The sequence below is a fragment of the Rattus norvegicus genome, chromosome 19 (genome assembly GCF_036323735.1).
Source record: "Rattus norvegicus strain BN/NHsdMcwi chromosome 19, GRCr8, whole genome shotgun sequence".
NCBI classification, from domain to species: domain Eukaryota; kingdom Metazoa; phylum Chordata; class Mammalia; order Rodentia; family Muridae; genus Rattus; species Rattus norvegicus.
Window position 1 is genome coordinate 10925516 of NC_086037.1, and position 23125 is coordinate 10948640.

Here is a 23125-nt window from a genome sequence, read left to right on the forward strand (position 1 = left end):
GCAAAACCCTGTCTCAAGAAAATAAAAGTTTTCTCAGTGAGGGAGCTGCAGAGGTAACTCAGGTTAATAATTTCACTGCCTTTGCAGAAAACTGGAGTTTGGTTTCAGTACTACCTCATCCCCTCATAGCCACCTGTAACTAGGTCTAGGGCCCAGACCTTCTTTTGGCTGCTGTGGGTGCCCACACACGTGGACAACAGGCACAGAAGCATACACATTAGCAAAACTAACATCTTAAGAAATAGTTTCTCTAACGCCCTACATCCCCCCCTTTTATTGCTGCTCATTAGAAGCCACAGGCCATTCTAATATTTAAGACCCTCTACCCCACCCCAGGTCCCTATCTTGGGAGCAATGTCATGGCACCTGGGAAGCCATTTTCTGATTTAATTCCATTTTCCCAGGTGAAGCTCAGGGAAGTTGAATGCTGTGTGAAGTTACTCAGATGACTGTGTTTATGAAACAGATACAAGTGTTGGGCTTCTGACCTTGGGACCAATTTAATTCTTGGTCCTACTAGTGGAGACTAAAAGAATCTTCAAGAATTTGATTTACATGACTCATTGTGAAACCCATTAAACTCATAGACCCTTTTAAGGTTGGGAAAGGAATTTATTTGGGGCTGGAGTAAAAGCTCCTGCAGGGCGTGCTTATTCTGGTTCCCGAGATTGTGCGCTGTGTAGCATCAGCACGGAAGCTCGGGTCAGCTTCCTGTTCGTAACACTAGGAGCAGGTCCACGTGCGTGCACAGTCCCGGTGGAGAGCACACGTGCTGTCCTCATAAGCAACAATTAGAGCCTGCTCTTCACTTGCACAGCAGGGCGAAGAACCACTGGATTTCCATAATCTACAACGGTTGAAGGTTGACTAACAGAACTGTGTGTGCGTATCTTATCTCAGTTTTTGTTTCTGTTTGTTTGTTTGAGACAGGGTCTCTCTGTGAGTCCTGGCTGTCCTGGAATACATTTATATGGTGGACCAGACTGGCCTCAAACTCACAGAGATCTGACCGCCTCTGCCTCTCCGCTGGTTTAAAGGTGTGTGCCACCAGGTCTAGCCTTGCATAAATATCTTAAGCTTTATAAATTAAGGTGATTTCTTGTTATTGTTGGTATCTTCTAACCATTTTTAATATTTTAAAGATTTAAAAAGTAAGATGTGACTTTGGCCTTTTGGATGTTCTAGGGAATGAACTGTTTTGTCTTTCAGGTTTTTATTCATAATCCTCACATGCGGAGCCAGCATTTTAGTACATCCAGAGTGTTCCAGAGCCCTCTTGAGTCTGATGTGTCCCTCCTCAACATTAACCAGACAGTCAGCTGCCTCGGCGCCGGAGTCTTGAACCCTGAGCTTGGCTATGATACTCTCTTAGTGGGGACACAGACCAGTCTTTTGGCTTACGACATCTACAATAATTCAGATTTGTTCTACAGAGAGGCAAGTGTGTTCTCCTTTAGCCTTCGAGGGCCCCGTGCTCATTCATGTCCAGTCTTGTCTTTTGCTTGTTTTTGTCAGACAAGAAGGGTTTTTGTGGGTGGCAGTGTTAGGGGTTGAACTCAGAGCCTTGGGTGTGCAGAAAAGTTAAGCGTTCCGTCACTGAACTGCTGTTCCAGCCCTGGTCACTGTGTTCGAGGATGTTTGTTGGGGTGACCTTTGGGTTGTTGTAACAGGCAAGCAGTGGGGAACTCAGATTTGCTTCTTTTAGGGCATTTGTAGCCTACGTGTGGGGTTTTGGTTGTTAAACCCTTGGTGACAGCATGTGTATCTGTGACACCATCTGTCCAGATCTCTTAGGAATCCCACAAACAGTTCTTTGGTAGCCTTGCATTAAGCCCCAAAGTGCACTGGAGGGCCTGACTGTAGCCTGCAATCTACAGGCTGCTGCAGCCTTAATGCCTGAGCTGTGCATCCACTATAGGAAAGCCAGGGAAGAAGGTTATTTTAAATCACCTGGAGACAAACAGTATTTGAATTTATTCACAAATAAAATGGTGTGACTGTGTGAGTGTGTATAGTATGTGTGTGTGTAGTGTGTGTGTGTGTGTGTGTGTGTGTGTGTGAGAGAGAGAGAGAGAGAGAGAGAGAGAGAGAGAGAGAGAGAGAGATTAGGTCTCACTTATTGCCGAGGCTGTTCCTAAACTTGTGACCCTCCTTCCTCAGTCTCCTGAGTGCTGGGATTGTAGACATAGACCAACTATGCCTTGTTATAGTTTGTCTGTTCATTTTTTAAAAGTGTATATGAGTAAAAATTTTAAAAGTTCCTTTAAAATATTTTTTATTTATTTTTGAAAAATTTCTACATTTATACAATGTATCTTGATCATATCTTCCCTTTACTCACCCTGCCTCCCTGACACATCTCCCTTCCAACTTTATATCTCCTGTTTTCCTCTTTCTTTTTTTCTTTCTCTCTCTCTCCCCTCTCTCTCTCTCTCTCTCTCCCTCCCTCCTTCCCTCCCTCTCTTCCTTCCTTTCTTTCTTTGTCTCTTCCTTGGGGGATCCTCTATTTTTAAATGACACTCAAGAGTTCAATTAATGCTTCAAATATGCATATTGGTGTGGGACCGTCCACTGGGGCATGGTAACCTACCAGTGGCCACACCCTAAAGAAAAGGGTCTCTCCATCTCCAAGCAGCCAACGACTGTCAATAGAATCTCAGCTAGGGGAAAACAACTTTTCTTACAAAATGGAATCATACTGTATGATCCCCCCACCCCATATTAACAGTAAAATCAAACTTTATAAGTTCACCTAAAATGTCCCAATGATTAGTTTGGAACTTTGCAGAGTTTTGGAACATTCGTTACAATGAGTTTTAAAGATTTTTATCACTTCCAAAAGAAACTCCATCCCCAAAACAGGTATCTTCACCTTAGCTTCTGGCTTTAGGCAGCCTCCATGAATATGAAGCCATGTGTGTGTTTTGTGACTGGCATGTTTCCCAGGCTAGCCCATCCTGTAGCCTGTGCTGGCGTCTCTTCATTTCCTTTTATAGTAGATAATGTGCTGGGTTTTATTTATTTATTCATGAGTTAATGGACAGTCTACTCCCTGACTGTTTTGGATGACTTTTCCCCCTAGGCATAGGTACTGTAAGTTCGTAACTCTAGCCCTCAGGAGCTGAGTGAAGAGGACTGTGCGTTTGAAGCTATGCTGGACTACATAGTAAGTTTAAGGCCAGTCTGAGCTACAAAGCAAGATGCTGTCTCAACAAGACAATCCAGCAGTTAAGAGCACTGGCTAGTTATTGTTTGCATTCAACTTTATGTTTCGATTTGCTGATCTTTTGGCAATTTAAATTTCTTCTGAGAGCTGTTTTTATTACTTATGTGTACCCACACACATACAATATTTCTCTAGAATATTTCAGGTCAGCGTACGGTGTATTACTGTGTTTCATCCTTGGTCTGAGTCTTCTTCCCATGAGTCCCGTCTGCCCTGCAGCTGCTCCTCTTTGTCTCCTCATTTGTAGCCTCTTTCCTTTCACATGTAATCTGGGAGCCTTTCTATTTCCTATCTATTTCTTTATAACTAATCCTCTCTTTATATTTATGTATACTTATATACATATTGGATGTGGTAGTGTGAAATGATTTCTATCTAAGAGGGTTAAAATAAATTTTAGAATGTGGGTGTGTAAAGATGCATGCCTTGGTCATTGGGAGAATCTGCCCCTGCAGAAGTCAAAAGTCCTTGAGAGCCCTGGATTATCAAAACCATGCTTTGTAGAAGCTTAGTGTGAGAGCCGGGCTCTGCATGTGCCTGGATCCGGACTTGTTCTTGTCTGGTCCACAGCGTGGGCCCTAGAGAAGCCTAGCTGCCCTCTTAGGAGACGGAGCAGGGATGGTTGAATATCTGGAGACATCATTGATTACCTCACCCCCAAGTGAGCCTGCACATCCCTGAGTCCTGTCTTTTTCTTCTTAGGTCGCGGATGGGGCAAATGCCCTTGTGTTGGGGACTCTGGGGGACATTGCCCCGCCCCTTGCAATCATCGGTGGAAATTGTGCTCTTCAGGGTTTTGATCACGAAGGAAATGACCTCTTTTGGACGGTATGAAGAAGCGAACATTTTGCTCAAAGCATTTCTACTTTTAGGTTTTTTTTTTTTAGATGTTTTTTGAAGTACTGATTACATTGAATAATCATTAAAAACAAACAAGCAAGCAAACAAACAATCAAACAAACAAACAAGCCCAAATGGAATAATAGACCAGAGGAGATGGCTCCACTGTTGAGTACTCTCTTCAAAGCACCAAGAGTTTACTCTTCAAAACATATACAGACGTTGAGCCTGGTGCCTGAGTTTGTAATCCCAGCACTGGGGAAGTGGAGACAGGGTCATTCCTGGGCTTTTCTGACCATCCAGTCTAGTCTAGTTGGGAACTTCAGGCCAGGGGGAGACCCTGTCTCAAATGCAATGGCCAGACTTCCTAACGGTGCCATTTGAAGTTGCTCTTGTCTTCCTAGGCCTCCTCATCCATACGTACGTGCACCTATGTCCATACAGAATATAGGGTATGCATGCATAAACACACACACACACACACACACACACACACACACACACACACACACACACACATACACGGAAATAATTTTAGACAGCAGGACAGTATATTAATATGGGTAATATTGAGAATTCACTGGTACTTTTTGTAAGCCTTCCCTTTTGAGGCTAATATGTTTGAGTTAAATGAAAAAGGGTTGCTTATTAATGACTTTCTGTTTTATGTTCAGGTTACTGGAGACAATGTTCATTCCTTGGCTCTGTGTGACTTTGACGGTGATGGGAAGTCAGAGGTGTGTGGCAAAGAAGCCATGGATGCTCTGTTCAGCTGAATAAGTTCCTTTTGACAGTGACGTTAGCTTCTCACGGCTGTTTTAGATCTGAGCTCACATGTCCTTGTCTTTGTCTCCCCTCTCTTCTCTCCTTATTCATCTCTCCCCATCTGCTTCCTTCTCCTCCTCCTCCTCCCCCCCTCCTTCTCCCCCTCCTCCTCCGCTCACTGTTGCATCTCTGAGACATTGGGGGAGGAGAAGGCAAAGGCTGATGAGACCTCAGTTCCACTCATAATCCCATAGACCACTCTGATGCTTTGAACACTCAGTCATTTTCAATCTTGGCTGATAAAGTCATCTCATTTGAAATTATTCTGATGATTGCAGCTGGATATTCATATAAGAAATTACGCTAGAAATCAGATCCTTGAGAACTTGTTATGTGTACCGTGTCTCCTGGGCCCGCACTTCGCCTGTTTCTGTGGACACTGGGCTTGGGCTCTGAGAGACAGGGTTTCGTGACTGCACTGTGTTAGAAATATGGCCAACTATGTTTGTGTCTTTCCACAGCTCCAGAATTTATTAAATAACAATAAATGTGCCGAGGGTTTTGTAGGCAGCAGTTGTCAGGTGACCCTGCTTTCCTTGTAGCCCTGGCTGAGGAAACAGACCTCTTTTATTCCAGTAGCACTTACTGGTATTACTCACTCTTAGACCACATATTGGACAGCATAGAGAAACTGTATGTGTATAGTAGTGTACACACACATATGCTTACATAACTGTGTGTGTATAGTAGTGTACACACACATATGCTTACATAACTGTGTGTGTATAGTAGTGTACACACACATATGCTTACATAACTGTGTGTGTATAGTAGTGTACACACACAAATGCTTACATAACTGTGTGTGTATAGTAGTGTACACACACATATGCTTACATAACTGTGTGTGTATAGTAGTGTACACACACAAATGCTTACATAACTGTGTGTGTAGTAGTGTACACACACAAATGCTTACATAACTGTGTGTGTATAGTAGTGTACACACACATATGCTTACATAACTGTGTGTATGTAGGGAGGCGACAGTGTGGCTGCAGGGGCGAAAGGCCTGAGAGGCAGGGAAGCTAACACTTGGCATAGTCTGTCAGCCTCTGTCAGCTGGGGAGCCGAGGTGCGATGCAGAAGCTTCTGCAGCAGGTTCTGCAGCAGCTGCTCCCACTGTGCCGCTGCTCGACTGTGGGCAGTCAGGCTGCAGAGTCGCAGTCGCTGCAGTGCAGGCTGTAGAAATGGAGGTCAGGACCAGGGCCACCACCGTGCACCGTCACAGCGTTAAGGGCCACCTCTGTGGGTCCAGGTGAGGGAGCTGCACCCTTTCTCCAGTCTAAAGTCCAATAAGCTGTCAACCTGGCTTTCCTGATATCATTGTTACATCATTGATACATTGTGTGTCCCCACAGTCCTGTTTTACTCCAGGAAAATGGCAGCATTTTGCTTCTAGAAAGAAGTTAATTATCAGTCTGTGTTGCATGGGTGGGTGCTCCTGGGCAGACAGCACATTCATGTGCTACCAAGGTGTGCAGCCTTTGAGGGCTTCTGTCACTCAGGGAAGGAGCCTGTCCTGCCCTGCCCTGCCCTGCCCTGCCCTGCATAGAGACACTTTTTCTCTTGTGACCAAATCAGGTATAACCCCCTTGAACACTGGATTTCCAGAGGACTGGAGCTTGTGGGTAGCAAGTAGTATGGCAAAGTAGCGAGTAGCATAGAAATGTCTTCTTTTTCTTTTTTTAATTCATGAAACTTTGCTGTGCTTACACATTAAACCCTGATACTGCTGTCTCCCTTCCTTTTTCAGCTTCTTGTTGGGTCTGAAGATTTTGACATTCGAGTTTTTAAAGAAGATGAGATTGTGGCAGAAATGACAGAGACAGAGGTGGGATGTGCTGCTGCAGAGTGGTGGTGACCTTAGGCCAGCAGAGAGGACAGGCACCGTGTCACAGGCCACAGGCCAGGGTGCAGGGTGGTGACCTTGCAGTAGGCGGGACAGCATTGCACGCAGCTGCCTTAACTCTGCTGCTCAGCTTCAGAAGGGCTTTTAAATCTGAACACAGTTGTGGCAAAGAGGTTCTTGACTTTTCCTGGGGAGTCTCTCTCTATTCACCCGAGATTGAGAGGGCAGTGACAGACCCAGGGAAGCATTCCACTCCAATTTGGCTTGGTGAACCAACGAGTTTAACTGAGGACATCACAGCTGTTCTGATCTCAAGATAGCAGTGGGGGCAGGAGGGATGGTTCAGGGGTTAAAACACTGGCTGCTCTTCCAGAGGACCTGAGTTCAATTCCCAGCAACCACATGGTGGCTCACAGCCATCTGTAATGGAATCTGATGTCCTCTTCTGGTGTGTCTGAAGACACCAGCAGTGTACAAAAATACATAAAATAAATAAATCTTCAAGATAGCAATGGCCACGTCATGCCTGGAGGACCGAGTTCCTTGTAAAACCATGTTGCATGTGAAGTTGAGTCTTACTGAATAACTGTTTCCTGTGTTGTTTTTTGCAGATAGTCACCTCTCTGTGTCCCATGTACGGCAGTCGGTTTGGTTATGCCCTTTCTAATGGCACAGTTGGAGTTTATGACAAAACAGCCCGGTACTGGAGAATTAAAGTTAGTACAGCTCAGCTCTCCTGTTTGAGGCAGGTTATACTTCCAACATGGAGGACTCCTTCACTAATTATTGGAATTCTTTTTCAGTCCAAAAACCATGCCATGAGCATCCATGCTTTTGACATCAATTCTGATGGAGTGTGTGAATTGATCACTGGGTGGTCTAATGGGAAGGTAAGTTTACGTTAGGAAATGTCCGTGTGACTCAAGGTAACATGTTTATGGTCTGCTGCACTACTGAGATATAAACCAGGGTCAGTCTTTCCTCATTATCTCTTCTTGATATACGACAGATGTGTCCTTTCTGCCTTGTAAACTTGGAGAAAATCTCCAGAGAGTCTTTCTCAGTCTCCTCTTTGAAGGCATGAAAATCAAATTGTAGTGTAGACCAGTAACAAAATTAACCCAGTAAAGGGCTGTGTGAGTAGCTCTTTTGTAGAATTAACAGGAAGAATCATGATATGTTATATATTTTCTACCTGTAACTTCAAAGAAAATCCTTTTGCTTTCTTTACTTTTTAAGCTTCACATCACAATCTCTTGGTGTTTTGGCAAGTCAAGCCTGTCTTGTTAGCTTCTGATTTCCATGGACACCATTTGTAGTAACTTCCTTCTCTGTCAGTGTTGGCCTGCCCGGGAGATCAGCTAATTCCGGCCTTTTCTTCTACGCTCTTCCCTACCTTTGGCCAGAACCTTGCCCTTCCTTTGATATTGTTTAAAAAGCACATGCTGAAAAGTTGTTAGGTTGGCTCTGACTTTCTTTTGGTTTTGCCCTTGGCAGAGGTATTAAACGTCGTAAGAGAAGAATATGTCTTCATTACTTGTTAAGAATTTCAAAGTCCACTCACTGACTATCTATGTTCAGTTAGGCTGTGCTAACACGTAACATGGCCTGGGTACTTGTAAGCAGTGGGAGTTTGTTCCCCATTAGTCTGGGGTTGGGGCCTCTGTCATCAGGTGCAGAGGGATTTGGTGTCTGGGAGGCTGCTTCCTCATGGGTGACTGTCTTCTCACTGTGGCCTCGTGCAGTAGGAGGGGCCGAGGCATCTCCAAGAATAGGGAGTGCCTGGCTTTGGGGGCATCTTCCATGAGCACTAATCCCACATGTGGGTACCCTCCAATGGCACTATGCTTTTGAGTAGAGTTATAATGTACAGATCCAGGGGGAGGCAAGCATTCAGACCCTAGCAGACCACATTCTTGGGGAACAGGAATTATGGTTGAGTCCAGGATTTGGAGCCAGGTGTGGGGGTGTATACTTATACTTCCTGCACTTAAGAGGTAGAGCAAGGATAATAATGTTTAAAAGAAATTACACGTATTTACGGGAAGTGGCAAGCGTGCCAGGGTACACATGTGGGGGTCAGAGGGCAGCTTGAGGGAGCCAGTTCAGTCCTCCTACCCTATGGGTCCTGCAGCTCAAACTTAGGTCATCAGACCGAGTGCCTCCTACTGAGCCATTTTGCCAGTCCATAAAGATGTAATTTATATACGAACCTTTTGTTTTGAGACAGAGCCTTCCTCAAACTCACTGTATGGCCTTAGCTGGCCTCAAACTTAAGGCAGACCTCCTGACTCAGCGACTTGATTGCTGGAGTTAGACAAACATCGAGTGTCAAAGCTGACGTCTGCTGTCTAGTCCTATGTGTGTGTTTACACCACTTTACGTGTTAATACTCTCAGCACTCTGTGCCCTGTGAGGTGTGGGCACTGTTCTTACTCCTGTTCTGGTTATTGATCTCCATATGAAACCATGAACAAAAAATTTAAGACACTTGCGTAAGCTCTCATGAGTGGTATGTTCAGGGTGGACTCTGGGCCTTGGCAGATAGGCCTTGGAGCACATTCCTTTGATCATGTGCTGTGTGTGCTTTATGACCAGCTCTCAGCAGACCTCGTTTTTCACAAGGGACATTGAGGGAGGGACGGAGTCTGCTGACAAAGAGGTAAGGACATCTATTTTGAGATGTCCTCTAGATCCCCGTGGCCCCTCAGCCACAGGCTTCATAATGTACTCTTGAATGCATGTGTTCCTCCGTGCATGCGTGTATCTGACTGACAACACCTTATGTAGTACAGGCTGGCTTCAAACATGACATGTAGCTGAGGATGGCTCTGCACCAATCCTCCCAAGTGCTGGGATTACAGGCGTGTGTCACTACACATACTGGACCAAGTAACTTTTTTGTTTTTGAATCAGGGTCTATGTAGCCCTTGCTGTCCTGTAACTCTTGATGTAGACTAGGGTAGCCTCAACTCAGAGAGATCCTCCTGCCTCTGGAGTGCTAGGATTAAAGCATGCACCATTTCACCTGGCTTTGGACTAATAACTTTTAAAAATTTGTTTTTATTTTTATTTTTATTTTTTTTAGATTTATTTATTTATTATATATATATAAGTACACTGTAGCTGTCTTCAGATACACCAGAAGAGGGCATCGGATCTCTTTACAGATGGTTGTGAGCCACCATGTGGTTGCTGGGAACTGAACTCATGACCTCTGGAAGAGCAGTCGGGTGCTCTTAACCGCTGAGCCATCTCTCCAGCCCCAAAAATTTGTTTTTATTTTATGTGCATTGGTTTTGCCTGTGTATATGTCTGTGGGAGGGTGTCAGATCGCACGGAACTGGAGTTACAGACAGGTGTGAACTTCCGTGTGTTCTGTGCTGGGAATTGAACCAGTCCTCTGGAAGAGCAGCCCGAGTTCTTACCGGCTGAGCCCTCTTCCCAGCCCCAGGGACTAAGTAACGTTTAGAGCTAGTATTTATCTTAACGTTTTTTGTTGCTGTTGTTTTTAAACTGTGGTGTGAGTGACTTTTATGCTACGGTGTCTTTTTCAGGTTGACGCTCGCAGTGACCGGACCGGAGAGGTCATATTTAAAGACAACTTCTCTTCTGCCGTTGCTGGTGTGGTGGAGGGAGATTACCGGATGGATGGCCACGTACAGTTAATCTGCTGCTCAGTGGATGGGGAAAGTAAATTGGGATAAGAAAAATCCTTGAAAAGTCAAAATTTCAATTTGGTCAGGTTAAAAATGCCTGAAAATGAATTCTGCAGTATTTTATTAAGCTTTTCTAACAAATTCACCTAAGTCAGGAAAGTGAAGATATAGAATTTTGGCTTGTCTGGGCAGGCCACTGACGGTCTGGAGTAGACCCAGCTATGCTCAGGGTCTTGTCTTCCGTTCAGTCCGAGGCTACCTGCCAGGCACAGCTGAGATGAAGGGGAACCTCCTGGACACAAGTGTGGAGCAGGGCCTGATCCGAGAGCTCAGTCAGAAAAAGCAGAACCTGTTGCTAGAACTGCGCAACTACGAGGAGAACACCAAGGTGGGGCCTTGCTCTAGCGTCTGAAATGGAAATGTTGGGGCTAGCCAGGATGCTCTGCAGGTGCGGGGAAGTGCCAGAGTCAGGGCTGGCCAGGGCTGGGCCCTCCGGGCCACCGGCAGGGGGCTATGAGGAGGCTCCCCAGTTCTAGCCCGCAATACATAGCCAGGTCTTGTCTCAGAAAAAGGAGAGACTGTGCTGGAGAGGTGGCCTAGCAGTTAGGATTGCACTGAGCCTGTGGAGGATGCGTGTGTGGGCTCTAGCACCCACAGGGGGCTCACAGTGGCCTATGCTCTTAGGAGATCCTATACCCTCTCAACCATCTCCGCCCCACACATACTCACCAAATTAAAAATAAGTATAAAATGTTTTTAAAAGGAGAAATAGAGATGAGACAGATAGACAGCCAGAAGGACAGCCAGACACAAGCATTTGTAAAGGGTAGGAAGAGGTATGGAGGACCACAGATGGGGACAGCAGTGGGATTGCTCACAGGACCAGATACAGTGAGGGAGCACTATCAGGGTGCCTGGGATTCAGAGGAGCTGTGAAGATGGGATTAGCGAGGGGGCGGGCAGTCCGTCCTGTCCTGAAGCTGCATAACCAAGCTGTTTAACTTGGACTTAGTTCACTGAGCGACTCACTGAAGTTAGGAGGTGTCTTACAGGCAGAACTGAGCAGTCCCCTGAATGAGGCCGATGGACAGAAAGGCATAATCCCAGCCAATACCAAGCTCCACACAGCCCTCTCAGTCAATCTGGGGAATGATGCACAAGACGCACATGCGGAATTACGCATTTCCACTTCTAATGGTGAGACTCTCTCTACACACAGCTGGTGCTGGTAGGCAGCCGTGCTATCTTGGAGTAGTCCCGAAATGATGTTGTTTTCCGTCTCCCTTCAGACACAATCATCCGGGCAGTACTCATTTTTGCAGAGGGAATTTTTGCGGGTGAAAGCCACGTGGTCCACCCCAGCACTCACAACCTTTCCAGCTCCATCCGGGTACCAATTACGCCTCCCAAAGATGTCCCTGTGGATCTGCACTTGAAAACCTTCGTGGGTTACAGAAGCAGGTGACCCTTCCTGTCACAGGTCCTTTCTGTAGGGACAGGGAATTGCTATTACAATTGTCCCTTGCCAGACCAGAGAGGTCACTGAAGGATCTGCTTGCTCGTCAAAGGTCTTCCCACAACCTTTTATCTCCTTAGTTTAAATTCCTTCCAAAGAAAATAGAGGTATGTAAGTTTAAGGTGGTCATTTTCAATGTTTAGTCAGGCAATCTTAGGGACGTGAAGATGCATATTTGAGCTTTTGTGATGCTCAGTGGTAAGACTCACGCTTAGCTTGCTCGAGGTCGTAGGTTTGAACCTCAGAACGACAGTGAAAGGACGACTGGATAACACCATTCAGTTGCTAACACTCTTTTTTTTTTTTTTTTTTCTTTTTTTTCCGGAGCTGGGGACCGAACCCAGGGCCTTGGCGCTCGCTAGGCAAGCGCTCTACCACTGAGCTAAATCCCCAACCCCAGTTGCTAACACTCTTAAGGGGTGGGAGATCCTTATGTGAGGTGCAGTACTGAAGCTAGTGGAAAAGCTAACTACAGTTGTTGAAGACACAGGCTGGGCAAGCTAGTTCAGGCCTGTGATCCCAGCAGTCAGGCTGAAGCAGGAGGATCAGGAGTTCCAGGTCAGTCTAGACACTAGGGGAGTTGAAGGCCATACTGAGCAACTTAGTGAAACCCTGTTAAGTAAATACAACAAAATCTGCTGACCAATAAAAAACAAAGGCTTTTTATATTCTTTCAGGGTGTTATGAAGCCCTGGGGCATGAGTTTGTATATGTGGACAGCTTACATTATTTCTAAATCTCAAAATCACTATGCTGCTACAGAACTTTAGCCCCCAAGCTTCCCCCCCCTTTCTTTAGTATCACGCTTAGACATCTGCTGGTGTTGACTCAGTAATGAGTTTTTTTCCTGGGCCCCCACTGTGAAATAGCATTGTTCCAAGCCAGGCATGGCGGTACATGCAATCTTGGGAGGCAAAGGCAAGAGGACCAGGAGACAAGCCTGGGCTACATGAGACCCTGTCTTAAAAAGCAGGGGGTGGGGGTTCGGGATTTAGCTCAGTGGTAGAGCACTTGCCTAGGAAGCACAAGGCCCTGGGTTCAGTCCCCCAGCTCCGAAAAAAAGAACAAAAAGGAAAAAAAAAAGCAGGGGGTGGGGAGTGCGCACTAACACTATACCAAATACTTCTCTATGTTCACTGGTTGGCCGTAGCACCCAGTTCCATGTGTTTGAACTGATAAGGCAGCTGCCCAGATTTACCATGTATGCACTGACAAGCCCAGACGCAGCGAGCGAGCCTGTCAGTTTCGTGAACTTCATCGTAGTAGAGCGGGCACAGAGGGTGAGTCCCGTACTCTTTGCTTTCAGTTTATGGTTTGCACCTTAGAATCCGTTAGTTGTTACTATGTAGAAGAAATACCAGTGTCACGCTGGTGGCAACAGACACTGTGAACTATGTAGTATAGAGTTTGCTCAGGAACTTTTAAGCTTCTTTTAATTTCTTGTTAATGCATGCATGTGTGGGCTGTGTGTTTATGTTTAGGGTTCTATGTGTACATGCCATGGTGTGAGTGTGAGGGTTCGAGGACAATGTTTAGCCGTTGGTTCTCTCCTTCCTCTGAGTCATCAGGCTGACATAGTTTACTGACTAAGTCATCTTGCTGGCTCTGGTTAGTAACTTACAGTGAAACATTACTGGTTTTAGGCCTGGTGGCATAGGCCTGTCTACAATTTAAGAACTTCAGATGCAAGAGGGTCGTTCTAGGACATCCTGGGTTATATAAGTGAGACACTATTTCAAAAAGCCCAAATAAAACAGAACTCAAAATTTGCTGAAATTTTTCTTCTTTGAACTTTGAAAGACACACACACCACACACACACACACACACACACACACACACACACATACACACACACACTCCTAAGTTATCCTTAGTTACAGCTGAATTCTTAATTCTCTTATTTCTTTTGTTATGATATTACTGCAGTTGTCTTGCCTCCATGTTTCAAGAGAAGGGAAACAGAGATGTTTAGGGAAGCAATGTCCATCCGTATTCCCAATTCCTTGCAAGATAAAGGCAGAAAGATCACGTGAACCCAGGAATCCCTGACCAGACTGGACTGCATAGGGAAAAGTCTCAAGGGGGGGGGAGATAGAGAAGGTAGGATTTGGAGATGGGGGCTTTTGTTTTAAGCTCAAGTGCTCCCTTAACTAAATTTTTAATGATTTTGAGGAGCTCCCATCTAACGGGAGGGTAGTATCGTCCACCTCATAAGGAGCCCTAGGAGGCTCCATGACTGGTGTAAAATGCCTTATAGAGATTGCATCTGTGGCAGTGGACTGTACCTTTGGTTAAGCTTCGGAACTCTTCTCTCCTCACTAATGCACTACTTGCTTGACTTCTCTTTTAAACCCTGAGCCCTACTTTCTCCATACTTCCGGGGAGGCTCTGGAAGAGGAACCTGCAGGGCAGAGGAGACATGGGAGAGGACTGTGGGGACTAGAGGTAGACACAGCTGCCTCACATGGCGAGGAGGATGAGCAAGGCCACCATTAAGCAAGAGAGCCCATGGCCTCTGAGAGGGTGAAGCCCAGGATCCAACAGTTGCTGCTTCAGAGAGCGTCACAAGCATAGATAGCGATGAGGCTCCCCACATGGTTCCAATCCCAGTCCCAGAGCCGACACCCCAGCTCTGCCAGCCCTGCTCCAGTGAACTGGGCTGCTGTGCTGATGCCCCTTGAAATGGCCCTGGTGTGGAGGCTGCAGCCAGGCATGAGTCAGCTCAGGAGATGTGGCACTATTGGGCTGGGGCTTCCATCGCCAGTGCTTCTGTCTGTTGATTCAACAAAACTACGGATAGCGGTTGGTTCCTGGTAGAGCAGAACTTGGATCTGGCCTACATTTTCAGGGTGAGGAACGGCAGGAGAGCTGCTGCCAGGGCGGAGAAAAGAGGGCGGGATGCTGGCTTCTGAATTCTTGAGAAGGTTTTAACTATGTAGATTCTTGGATCACTTCAGGACCTTCTAGATAGCCTCGTGGATGATTCTTGGAAGCAGGATTGCAAAGTATTAACATTACATTTAATGTAAAGTATTAACATTAAAACTGTAGGTAACCTGCATTGAGTTTACACATGGATGCTTAATAAAAATATTACACGGCAGTTGATCCGCTCCCTGCAGACAGTCCTGTGTATCTGCAGACAAGCTGTTAGTGAGCAGAAGCAGCACCCCCTTCAGGCCTTTGTGCCTTACATGTAGGGAGGAAGGGCCTGCTATGGGACTGGCTGTAATTGTGAGTGTTGCTGACGACCAGGACTGAGGGAAAGGGGAGTGTGACCCGCATGGCCTTGGCCTGGATGTGTAGGAGGGCTGCTGGGGTGGAATGTCTTTTTTAAAACCAAGTAGTAAAACTAGAGAAAGGAATTCTTTCCACAATGACTGTACTTGAAAAACTGAAGCACACTTCATTCTACTATTTTTAAGATGGTCACGTGGCTCAACCAGAACTTCTTGTTGCCAGAAGACAGTAACATTCAGAACGCCCCGTTTCACGTCTGTTTCACGTCCTTACGCAACGGTGGCCAGCTCTACATAAAAATGAAACCAAGTGGTGAGGTGACGTATGATGTCCGACTTATGACACAGTGGGCATAGAGTTCTGTCTACCATGCTGTTTGTCCATTCGCGTGCAAAGTGCAGCTGCACTGTCAAGGTCACAGAAGCGAGTTTCCCAGGCTGGTGTGTCGGTCTCTGTCCACACTGGGCTCACTCTGCAGCAGCAGTGTTGTGCTTCGTTCTTGGCTTTTACTCCTTCCTTCTATCATTTGGGGAGAGCTGGTGTCTTAGTGTCCTTTCCTGTTACCGTGACGAAGTACCCAGCAGAAACAGCGTAGAGGAGGCAGGATGTATGCTTGTCAGCGTCAGCCTTAGACCCTGACGTGGAGGAGTTGCAGTGGCAGAAGCTGCCCGTGTTTCCTTCCACAGCCCAGGAGCAGAGAGGCAGAACTACGGCATGAGCCCCTTGCTCTTCTGTTTCCTTCAGTCCAGGCCCCAACCCCTGAGATGTTGCTGCCCATCAGGGTGCTGTCTTCCAACCTCAGTTTACCCAGCTAAGAAAATCCCCTTACAGGCATGCCTCTGAGCCTACCAATCCAGACCACTCAGTTTCCTTTACAGTTGATTCTAGATTGTGTCAAGTTGACAGTTAAATTAACTGTGAGGGACAGGCTATGGTGGCACACAGGAGGCAGAGGCAGGCAGGTCTCTGAGGTCAAGCCTGGGTTATGTACTTTGTCTCAAAAAACAAAACAAAACAAATAAGTAAAAATGAAAATCATCCTAATAAAAACCGTGATGGTTGTGAGTCTAGAGGGTGCTGCCCTGTAAGTCCAGGGAATGATCTACTGTAGCCATGATAGCTGTGCTTTCTATTTTGAATGAGTAAGTTTACTAACTATATAGCAAGCAGAAATAAGTCAGTGGCAGGAGAGAGAGCAGTAGCCATTAGAGAACAGAAGAACATCACCAAATAGGACTTCACAGCATCCAGCAGGGGTGGCTAGGGTCGCCTGATGAGAGAGCACACCAAGGTAGCACCTTCAAAGTGAGCTACACATCGCCCAGCAGACTGGGGAAACTGAGGCAGACAGTTGGAGTTCCTGGCTGAGTTCCGTCCATGACTGAGCTGCTCACTGTGGGACTTCAGCTTCCTGTCCCGCTGCTGGCAGTTTTGTATCACGAGATAGAAGAACGTCAGAGATCACTTCTGTATAGCTGTTCTCAAGGACACCATGTTTTTGCTCCTGGCTGTTTGCTGTTTTTCTTTTCTCCTGGTTACAAAGCCACGCCCAATGGCATGCCCTCTAGTCCCAGCTACTCGGGAGGTTAGATTTGAATGACACTTGGCACACAGTCATTTTAGTTGTTTGGCTAATATTTCATTTAGTTTATAAGGTTCCAGGAGTGACCTTTAGCCACCTGCAAGCAAAACTGACTTTTCTAAAAGCAGCCTGACTTCATCGCTCTCTGTACAAACATGCTCTCAAGAATTGTGTGGAGCACAGAGAGAGTCAGGTGCTGCCCTTCCTGAGAAGACCATTATCACTGTCCATCTGTGAGGAGGCTAACCTTGCCCATTTCCCCGGTAGATCACGGTGAATACTGATGATATTGATCTTGCTGGTGATATCATCCAGTCGATGGCATCCTTTTTTGCTATTGAAGACCTTCAGGTAGAAGCAGATTTCCCTGTCTACTTCGAGGAGTTACGGAAAGTGCTGTTGAAGGTAAACGGTGGCAGCCTTGGAGCTGGAAATATGTCTCTTATAAACTGAGCAAAGATATCTGTGGATATGTGCCCTGTGATAATCGTGTTCTTTTCGATGAGCACTGGCGCGTGAGTTCCTTAGAGGACTTGTGTAAAAGTGAAGCCACGTCTTCAGCCTTGCTTCTGGTTCCTCTTTCACACACACATCACACTAATCTGCTCCATCCACGTTGGTCTTGAGTTCATTGCTTTCCAAAAACTCAAATTCAAAGTTTAAAAAAAAAAGATTATGATTGGCTGTAGTGTAAACCACTCTGGGGGTTGGGGCTATAGCTGAGTGGTGCCCAAGGTTCAACACTCAGTGTTGCACTGCCCTTCCTGAGAAGACCCGCAGACCATTGGTCTGAGAAGACCATTATCACTGTCAATCACTAAAACCTTAATGTGTATGTTGCCCAGACCCTTGGTGCTGACACAGGAAGGTCTAGCCTGGGGTATCATCCCTGAAGGTAGTATAGACCATTTGTTAAGAGGCGATGGAATAGAGAGGTAGGTAGGATGGTATGACTGAGCGGGCAGGGAGGACAAGGGGCTCTGTATGTGGCAGGCAGTGTCTTCTCCGTCTTCCTGGCTCTGGGGAAGTGTGTGAAGCCTGGTTAATTGAGTGCTCTTGGTCTCCAGGTAGATGAGTACCATTCAGTGCATCAAAAGCTCAGCGCCAACATGGCTGATAATTCTAACCTCATCCGAAGTTTGCTGGTCAGAGCGGAGGATGCTCGTCTGATGAGAGACATGTGAGTACTTAGCAGAGCTGGAATACGTTAAGCAAGTGAGTGGGAAAGAGTAGGTGCTGCTCGGCGGAGTCCAAATTAGTTTGGTTACTGTGGAAACTAAGTTGGCCTTGTTAGTAAAGCTGCAATGGAGTGAGCCAGCAGTTTGCTCGCAGTGTAAGGCTTAGAGAAATCTGTGCTCATTTTATACATTTACACAACGTTTATAAAGGCATGGGGTATAAAAATCCTGTATTTGCTTCCCATTGCTACAGCAAAATGACTCATAATGACTGAACAATGTATAAGGAATAATGACTGAACAGTGTGTGAGGAATAGTGACTGAACAGTGTGTAAGGAATAGTGACTGAGTAGTGTGTAAGGAATAGTGACTGAACAGTGTGTAAGGAATAGTGACTGAACAGTGTGTAAGGAATAGTGACTGAACAGTGTGTGAGGAATAGTGACTGAACAGTGTGTAAGGAATAGTGACTGAACAGTGTGTGAGGAATAGTGACTGAGTAGTGTGTAAGGAATAGTGACTGAACAGTGTGTAAGGAATGATGACTGAGTAGTGTGTAAGGAATAGTGACTGAACAGTGTGTAAGGAATAGTGACTGAACAGTGTGTAAGGAATGATGACTGAGTAGTGTGTAAGGAATAGTGACTGAACAGTGTGTAAGGAATAATGACTGAACAGTGTGTAAGGAATAGTGACTGAACAGTGTGTAAGGAACAGTGACTGAACAGTGTGTAAGGAATAGTGACTGAACAGTGTGTAAGGAACAGTGACTGAACAGTGTGTAAGGAATAGTGACTGAACAGTGTGTAAGGAATAATGACCGAATACTGTGTAAGGAATGATGACTGAATAGTGTGTGAGGAATAGTGACTGAGTAGTGTGTAAGGAATAGTGACTGAGTAGTGTGTAAGGAAGGGTTGTCTATTTAGTTCTTGGACGTTCAAAGTCCACAAAATGCCACACTGGTTCTGGTGAGGGCCTTCCTAATGGCATGACCCTATGGTGGGTGGCATCACGGCAGGAGCACAGGCAAGAACAAGAAACTGCATAGCAACACTGGACAGACAGACTCACTTTTTCTTTTACAGTAGTTCTCTTGGGAAAACCAACCAGGATCCGATGAGATCTACCTTAACTGTTTCCAAAGGCAGCGCCCTTAGTGAACTGATGACCTTGAACTGTATTGTTTTAAAGGTCCTACTACTTAATATTAACACACCGAGGACCTTTGGGGGGCTCACTAAACCATGTCAAAATCACAGCAAACCGCCAGATGGACGTCCAGAGCAGCATCAGCAATCTGATGGAAGGACTCCGAGAGTCATCAGCAGGGCACTGAGTCATGGGTGGCCCAGCATGAAGGGCACCAAGAAAGCTTAAAAACATGTCACAGATTGAACGCCCCTGTACAAACTGTTTCCATTTATTTAATTTGAAAAGCAACAAAACTGTCTGGTTTGTGAGGTGTGTGTTGATTGGTGAGAGGGCCCTGCAGACACCCAGGCAGAGGAGCAACTGTGAGAAAACAAGAGTGAAATCCGGGGTCGGCGGACTTCATCAGCCTGGGCCAGACCTTAGGGGCCTACTGCAGGCCGTTCATTGTCACTTTATTTTAAACACAGGACAATTCAGGAACTGGTCTCCAGTCAGTCCCAATCCAGGTGCACGATACATTTAAGGTATGACCACACAGAAACTCCTTTACACAGGTCACGTGACGTGAGGGTGCGCTCTACAGCTGAAAGGCTTAGACGCTAGTGTGGTCTCTGGTGATAGATATCATAGAGGTCAGCAGGTCATGATGGACATGTGACATCTCGCTTAAGGACGGGTAATGCTCTAGGGAGGGAAGAGTCTGGGAGAATCGTTCTGGGGAGTTTGGGTGAGGTCTGCCTCCATAGCCAGAGGTGGGGGAGGTCTGCCTCTACAAACAGTATAAAGGTCACCAGGTCATTAACAAAATCCACTCCCAGCTTTCTGGACGGAATGCAGGCATTGATTGTTGTTTCTTCTATTGAGGATACTCCCCTGCCTGATGAACATTCCTGGTTCCCTTAGTGCTTTGTCAGTACAAGGACCTTGGTGCCCCCAATAATTAACTCTCCTCTTTCCCCTCTCCCCAGCCCCACAGACACCAGTCCACGTGTTGACTATGGGTTATGGCAGCTTTATGGATTCCTCATAGGAATGGCCTCATGTACTATTTGTCTCTTTGGAACTGGCTTCTTTCACTCAGCATCGATCCTCAAAAAGTTCAACCAAGTTGTTGCACATTATTGATGCCCTTCTGTCTGAAGGCTGAGTAGTTCACTGCCTTCTAAGCTGTGTTTCTCCTTTCATGTGCCTATGGGCTTCCTCCTGTGTGTGTGAGTGTGTGTGCGTGTGTGTATGTGTGTGTGTGTGTGTGTTCACTCTGTGAACAGTGCTGCAGTGCACATCCACTGCTAATCTTCTAAAGACCCTAATTTCAATTCTTGTGGTCAGTAAGCCAGAAGTAGGCTGCTGGATCACACAGGATTTCTGTTTTAGTATAGTTTTTGGGAGGCTAGCCTCACAGTTCACACTCACAGTCCTCCTGCCTCAGACCTCCTGTGGGGCTACAGGCCACCCACTCTCATCCTTCTTAACGACTTGTGCTCCTTTGCTCTTTACAACTAAGGTGACTCAAATCCTGGAGAAACGGTGCACTAGTGCTGTTGCCGTCATGTTAAATTTGTTAGTTGTGGGGGTTGGGGATTTAGCTCAGTGGTAGAGCGCTTGCCTAGGAAGCGCAAGGACCTGGGTTCGGTCCCCAGCTCCGAAAAAAAAGAACCAAAAAAAAAAAAAATTTGTTAGTTGTGGAAGAAGTGACGTTAAAATGGTGTCATGTTAGCCAAGAGTTCATGATGGATGGCTTCAGACTTGCTCCAGTCCTGTCTGCTTCTCAGCAGTGCACCGGGGCTTCCTTCATCTGGGTGCCAACCACTTGAAGGGTTTGTTTTTGTCCAGTCTTTAAAAACTGTTCCTGTGCCAGACTGTGGAGCCCGGCACCTTTGATCCCAGCATTTGGGAAGCAGAGGCAGGCAGATCTCTGTGAGTTCCAGGACAGCTAAGGTTACAAAGAAACACCCTGTCTCAAAAATAAACCACCCCCACCCTCAAAAGAACAAAACAACAAAAACTGTCATCTCTGAGGCTCACTGCTGAATAAGCTCACCCTTTCTAGCTCTTTCTGAAACTCTTGTTGGCTGGTTTAACTTATCTGTCATGGCTCAAACTCCTCTCCAAGATGAATGATTCAATCTGGTTTCTCTCTCAACCTCCGATGTTTGGCCTTAAACTAACTCTAGCAACTTGTTCTGATATTGGTCCTTCTCATTCTCTGGTTTGTTCTGTCTGCATGTTTCTAGTTTGATCTCTTTCTGCAACCTGTCTCTGACAACTGTCCCAGTAAAACTGCGTCCTTTCTTTTTCTCTCTGCACTACTCTCTTAAGTAACCTCTCTTTTTCTCTGTTCTCACGAGGATTGGACATATCCTATTCTGTCAAATCTTTCTGTGATTCATCCCTTTGTCTGCCTCTCAATTAGACATCACTTTAAGACATGGCACTTCCTTCTACACATTAACTTTACTTTTATTATTTGGGATTAAAGTGCACTAAGGGTGTCTCTGTATTCCAGCCAGAGGGATTAAAGGTGTGTTCTAGGGACTGAGCTGTAAGGTTGCTTTTTTTGTTGTTGTTGAATAAGTAACACAATCTCAAGGGTCAAATGTCCTGCAACATTTTTGCCATGTTAAGTTTGAGCCTAGATGTTTTCTATTCTTTGCATTATAAATAGTAACTTTTATATTGTATTTTCTGCAATTATAGTTTTCTGTGTTAGTGAACAGTATAAAATGCTACTTAAGAATTTTCAGTCTATGGAAGAAAAAAAAAAGAATTTTCAGATGAGGGCTGGAGAATGGCTCAACCATTAAAGGCTAGCCCAAAAATATAAAAGAACTTCCGGGCGTGGCTGACTGTGATAGTGCACACCTTTATTCGCAGGAGACAGAGGCAGGTAGACTGAAGCCAGCCTGGTCTACAAAGCGAGTTCCAAGACAGCCAGGGCCACAGAGAAACAGAATTTCCAGATGTGTAAATTGAAGTAGGGTTTTGCTTTCAATGGCCAACTACTTCTGGGTCTCCACTTGCGCTTTCATTTCTGTGATGGTGGCAGCCTTAGCATTCGATTTCATACAGTGTGCGGCTCACAGAGGAACAACTGTCTCCAAACCTCATGCTCTTCTCAGGCTCATCCGTGCTTCCCATGCAGACGCTGCATACACGGTTGTGCATGCTTCTTATTCATGCGGATACAGTTGATATATCGCTTGTAAAGTGCACGAGCAATTGTCAGAACTTCCCTGACTGTGTTGCTGCTGCTAAAAGCAAGATGTGGAATGTTGATTCCTTTGGGCCTCTGCTGATACCTTTCCCCATCTCCAGGGACCATTTCTAACCCTGTAGTTTTACCTTCGCCTAGTACCGTCATGCCACGTATAACCTTTTAAGTTGGTCTTTTTCTCACTCACTCTCCTGCCTTTGAGAGTTATCCAGCTGTCGTATGGGTCAGTTTTGCCCTTCTTTATTGCTGAACAGTGTGCCACACGGAGACTTGTGTGGTTGGTTTTTCCTTCACCAGCTGGCAGGTATGTGCGCTCCCTCACTACGGTGGTTGTGTTTTTATAGAGTTTTGTGGACATGCATTTTTACTCCTCTTGGAATAGGACTACTGGGTTATATAATAGAAATGTAGCAACATAGAGGGTTTTTCTCTTCCTTAAGCAAACACAGAGAAAACTAAAGCTGGTCTGAGTTAAGAAGCTGCCAGCCTGGCAGAGAAGCTGCCCCTTTGTATTCAGCACAGCACGAGTTCCGTTCAGCATTTTTACTTAAATAATCTTCATTGTTGTATAGGAATATTTTGTGTTTAAAAATTTTTTACGGATTTATTTACTATATATAAGTACACTGTAACTGTCTTCAGACACACCAGAAGAGGGCACCAGATCCCGTTACAGATGGTTGTGAGCCACCATTGAACTCAGGACCTCTGGAAGAGCAGTTAGTGCTCTTAACAGCTGAGCCGTCTCTCCAGCCCCCTTGTTGTGTTTTTAAAATTTATTTTTTTACGTTCATTTCATTTGCTTTTCATGAGCACAGGCATGAGTGCATACACA

At 45.7% G+C, this 23125-nt stretch overlaps 1 protein-coding gene across 4 annotated transcripts in view; it reads left to right on the top strand.

Moving 5' to 3' along the window:
- Bbs2 (Bardet-Biedl syndrome 2) overlaps window positions 1–23125 on the top strand; it is a 35346-nt gene that overhangs the window by 9950 nt on the left and 2271 nt on the right. For 2 of the 4 annotated variants that reach the window (XM_006255131.5, XM_039097425.2), the window contains 15 exons: window positions 1210–1437; window positions 3929–4054; window positions 4741–4803; window positions 6648–6725; window positions 7355–7459; window positions 7547–7633; window positions 10301–10436; window positions 10651–10790; window positions 11455–11599; window positions 11692–11863; window positions 13069–13198; window positions 15346–15477; window positions 17010–17147; window positions 17810–17922; window positions 19544–19600. In XM_006255131.5, coding sequence (XP_006255193.1) covers window positions 1210–1437; window positions 3929–4054; window positions 4741–4803; window positions 6648–6725; window positions 7355–7459; window positions 7547–7633; window positions 10301–10436; window positions 10651–10790; window positions 11455–11599; window positions 11692–11863; window positions 13069–13198; window positions 15346–15477; window positions 17010–17147; window positions 17810–17922; window positions 19544–19600 — 1850 coding nt within the window. 4 annotated transcript variants of the gene reach the window in all.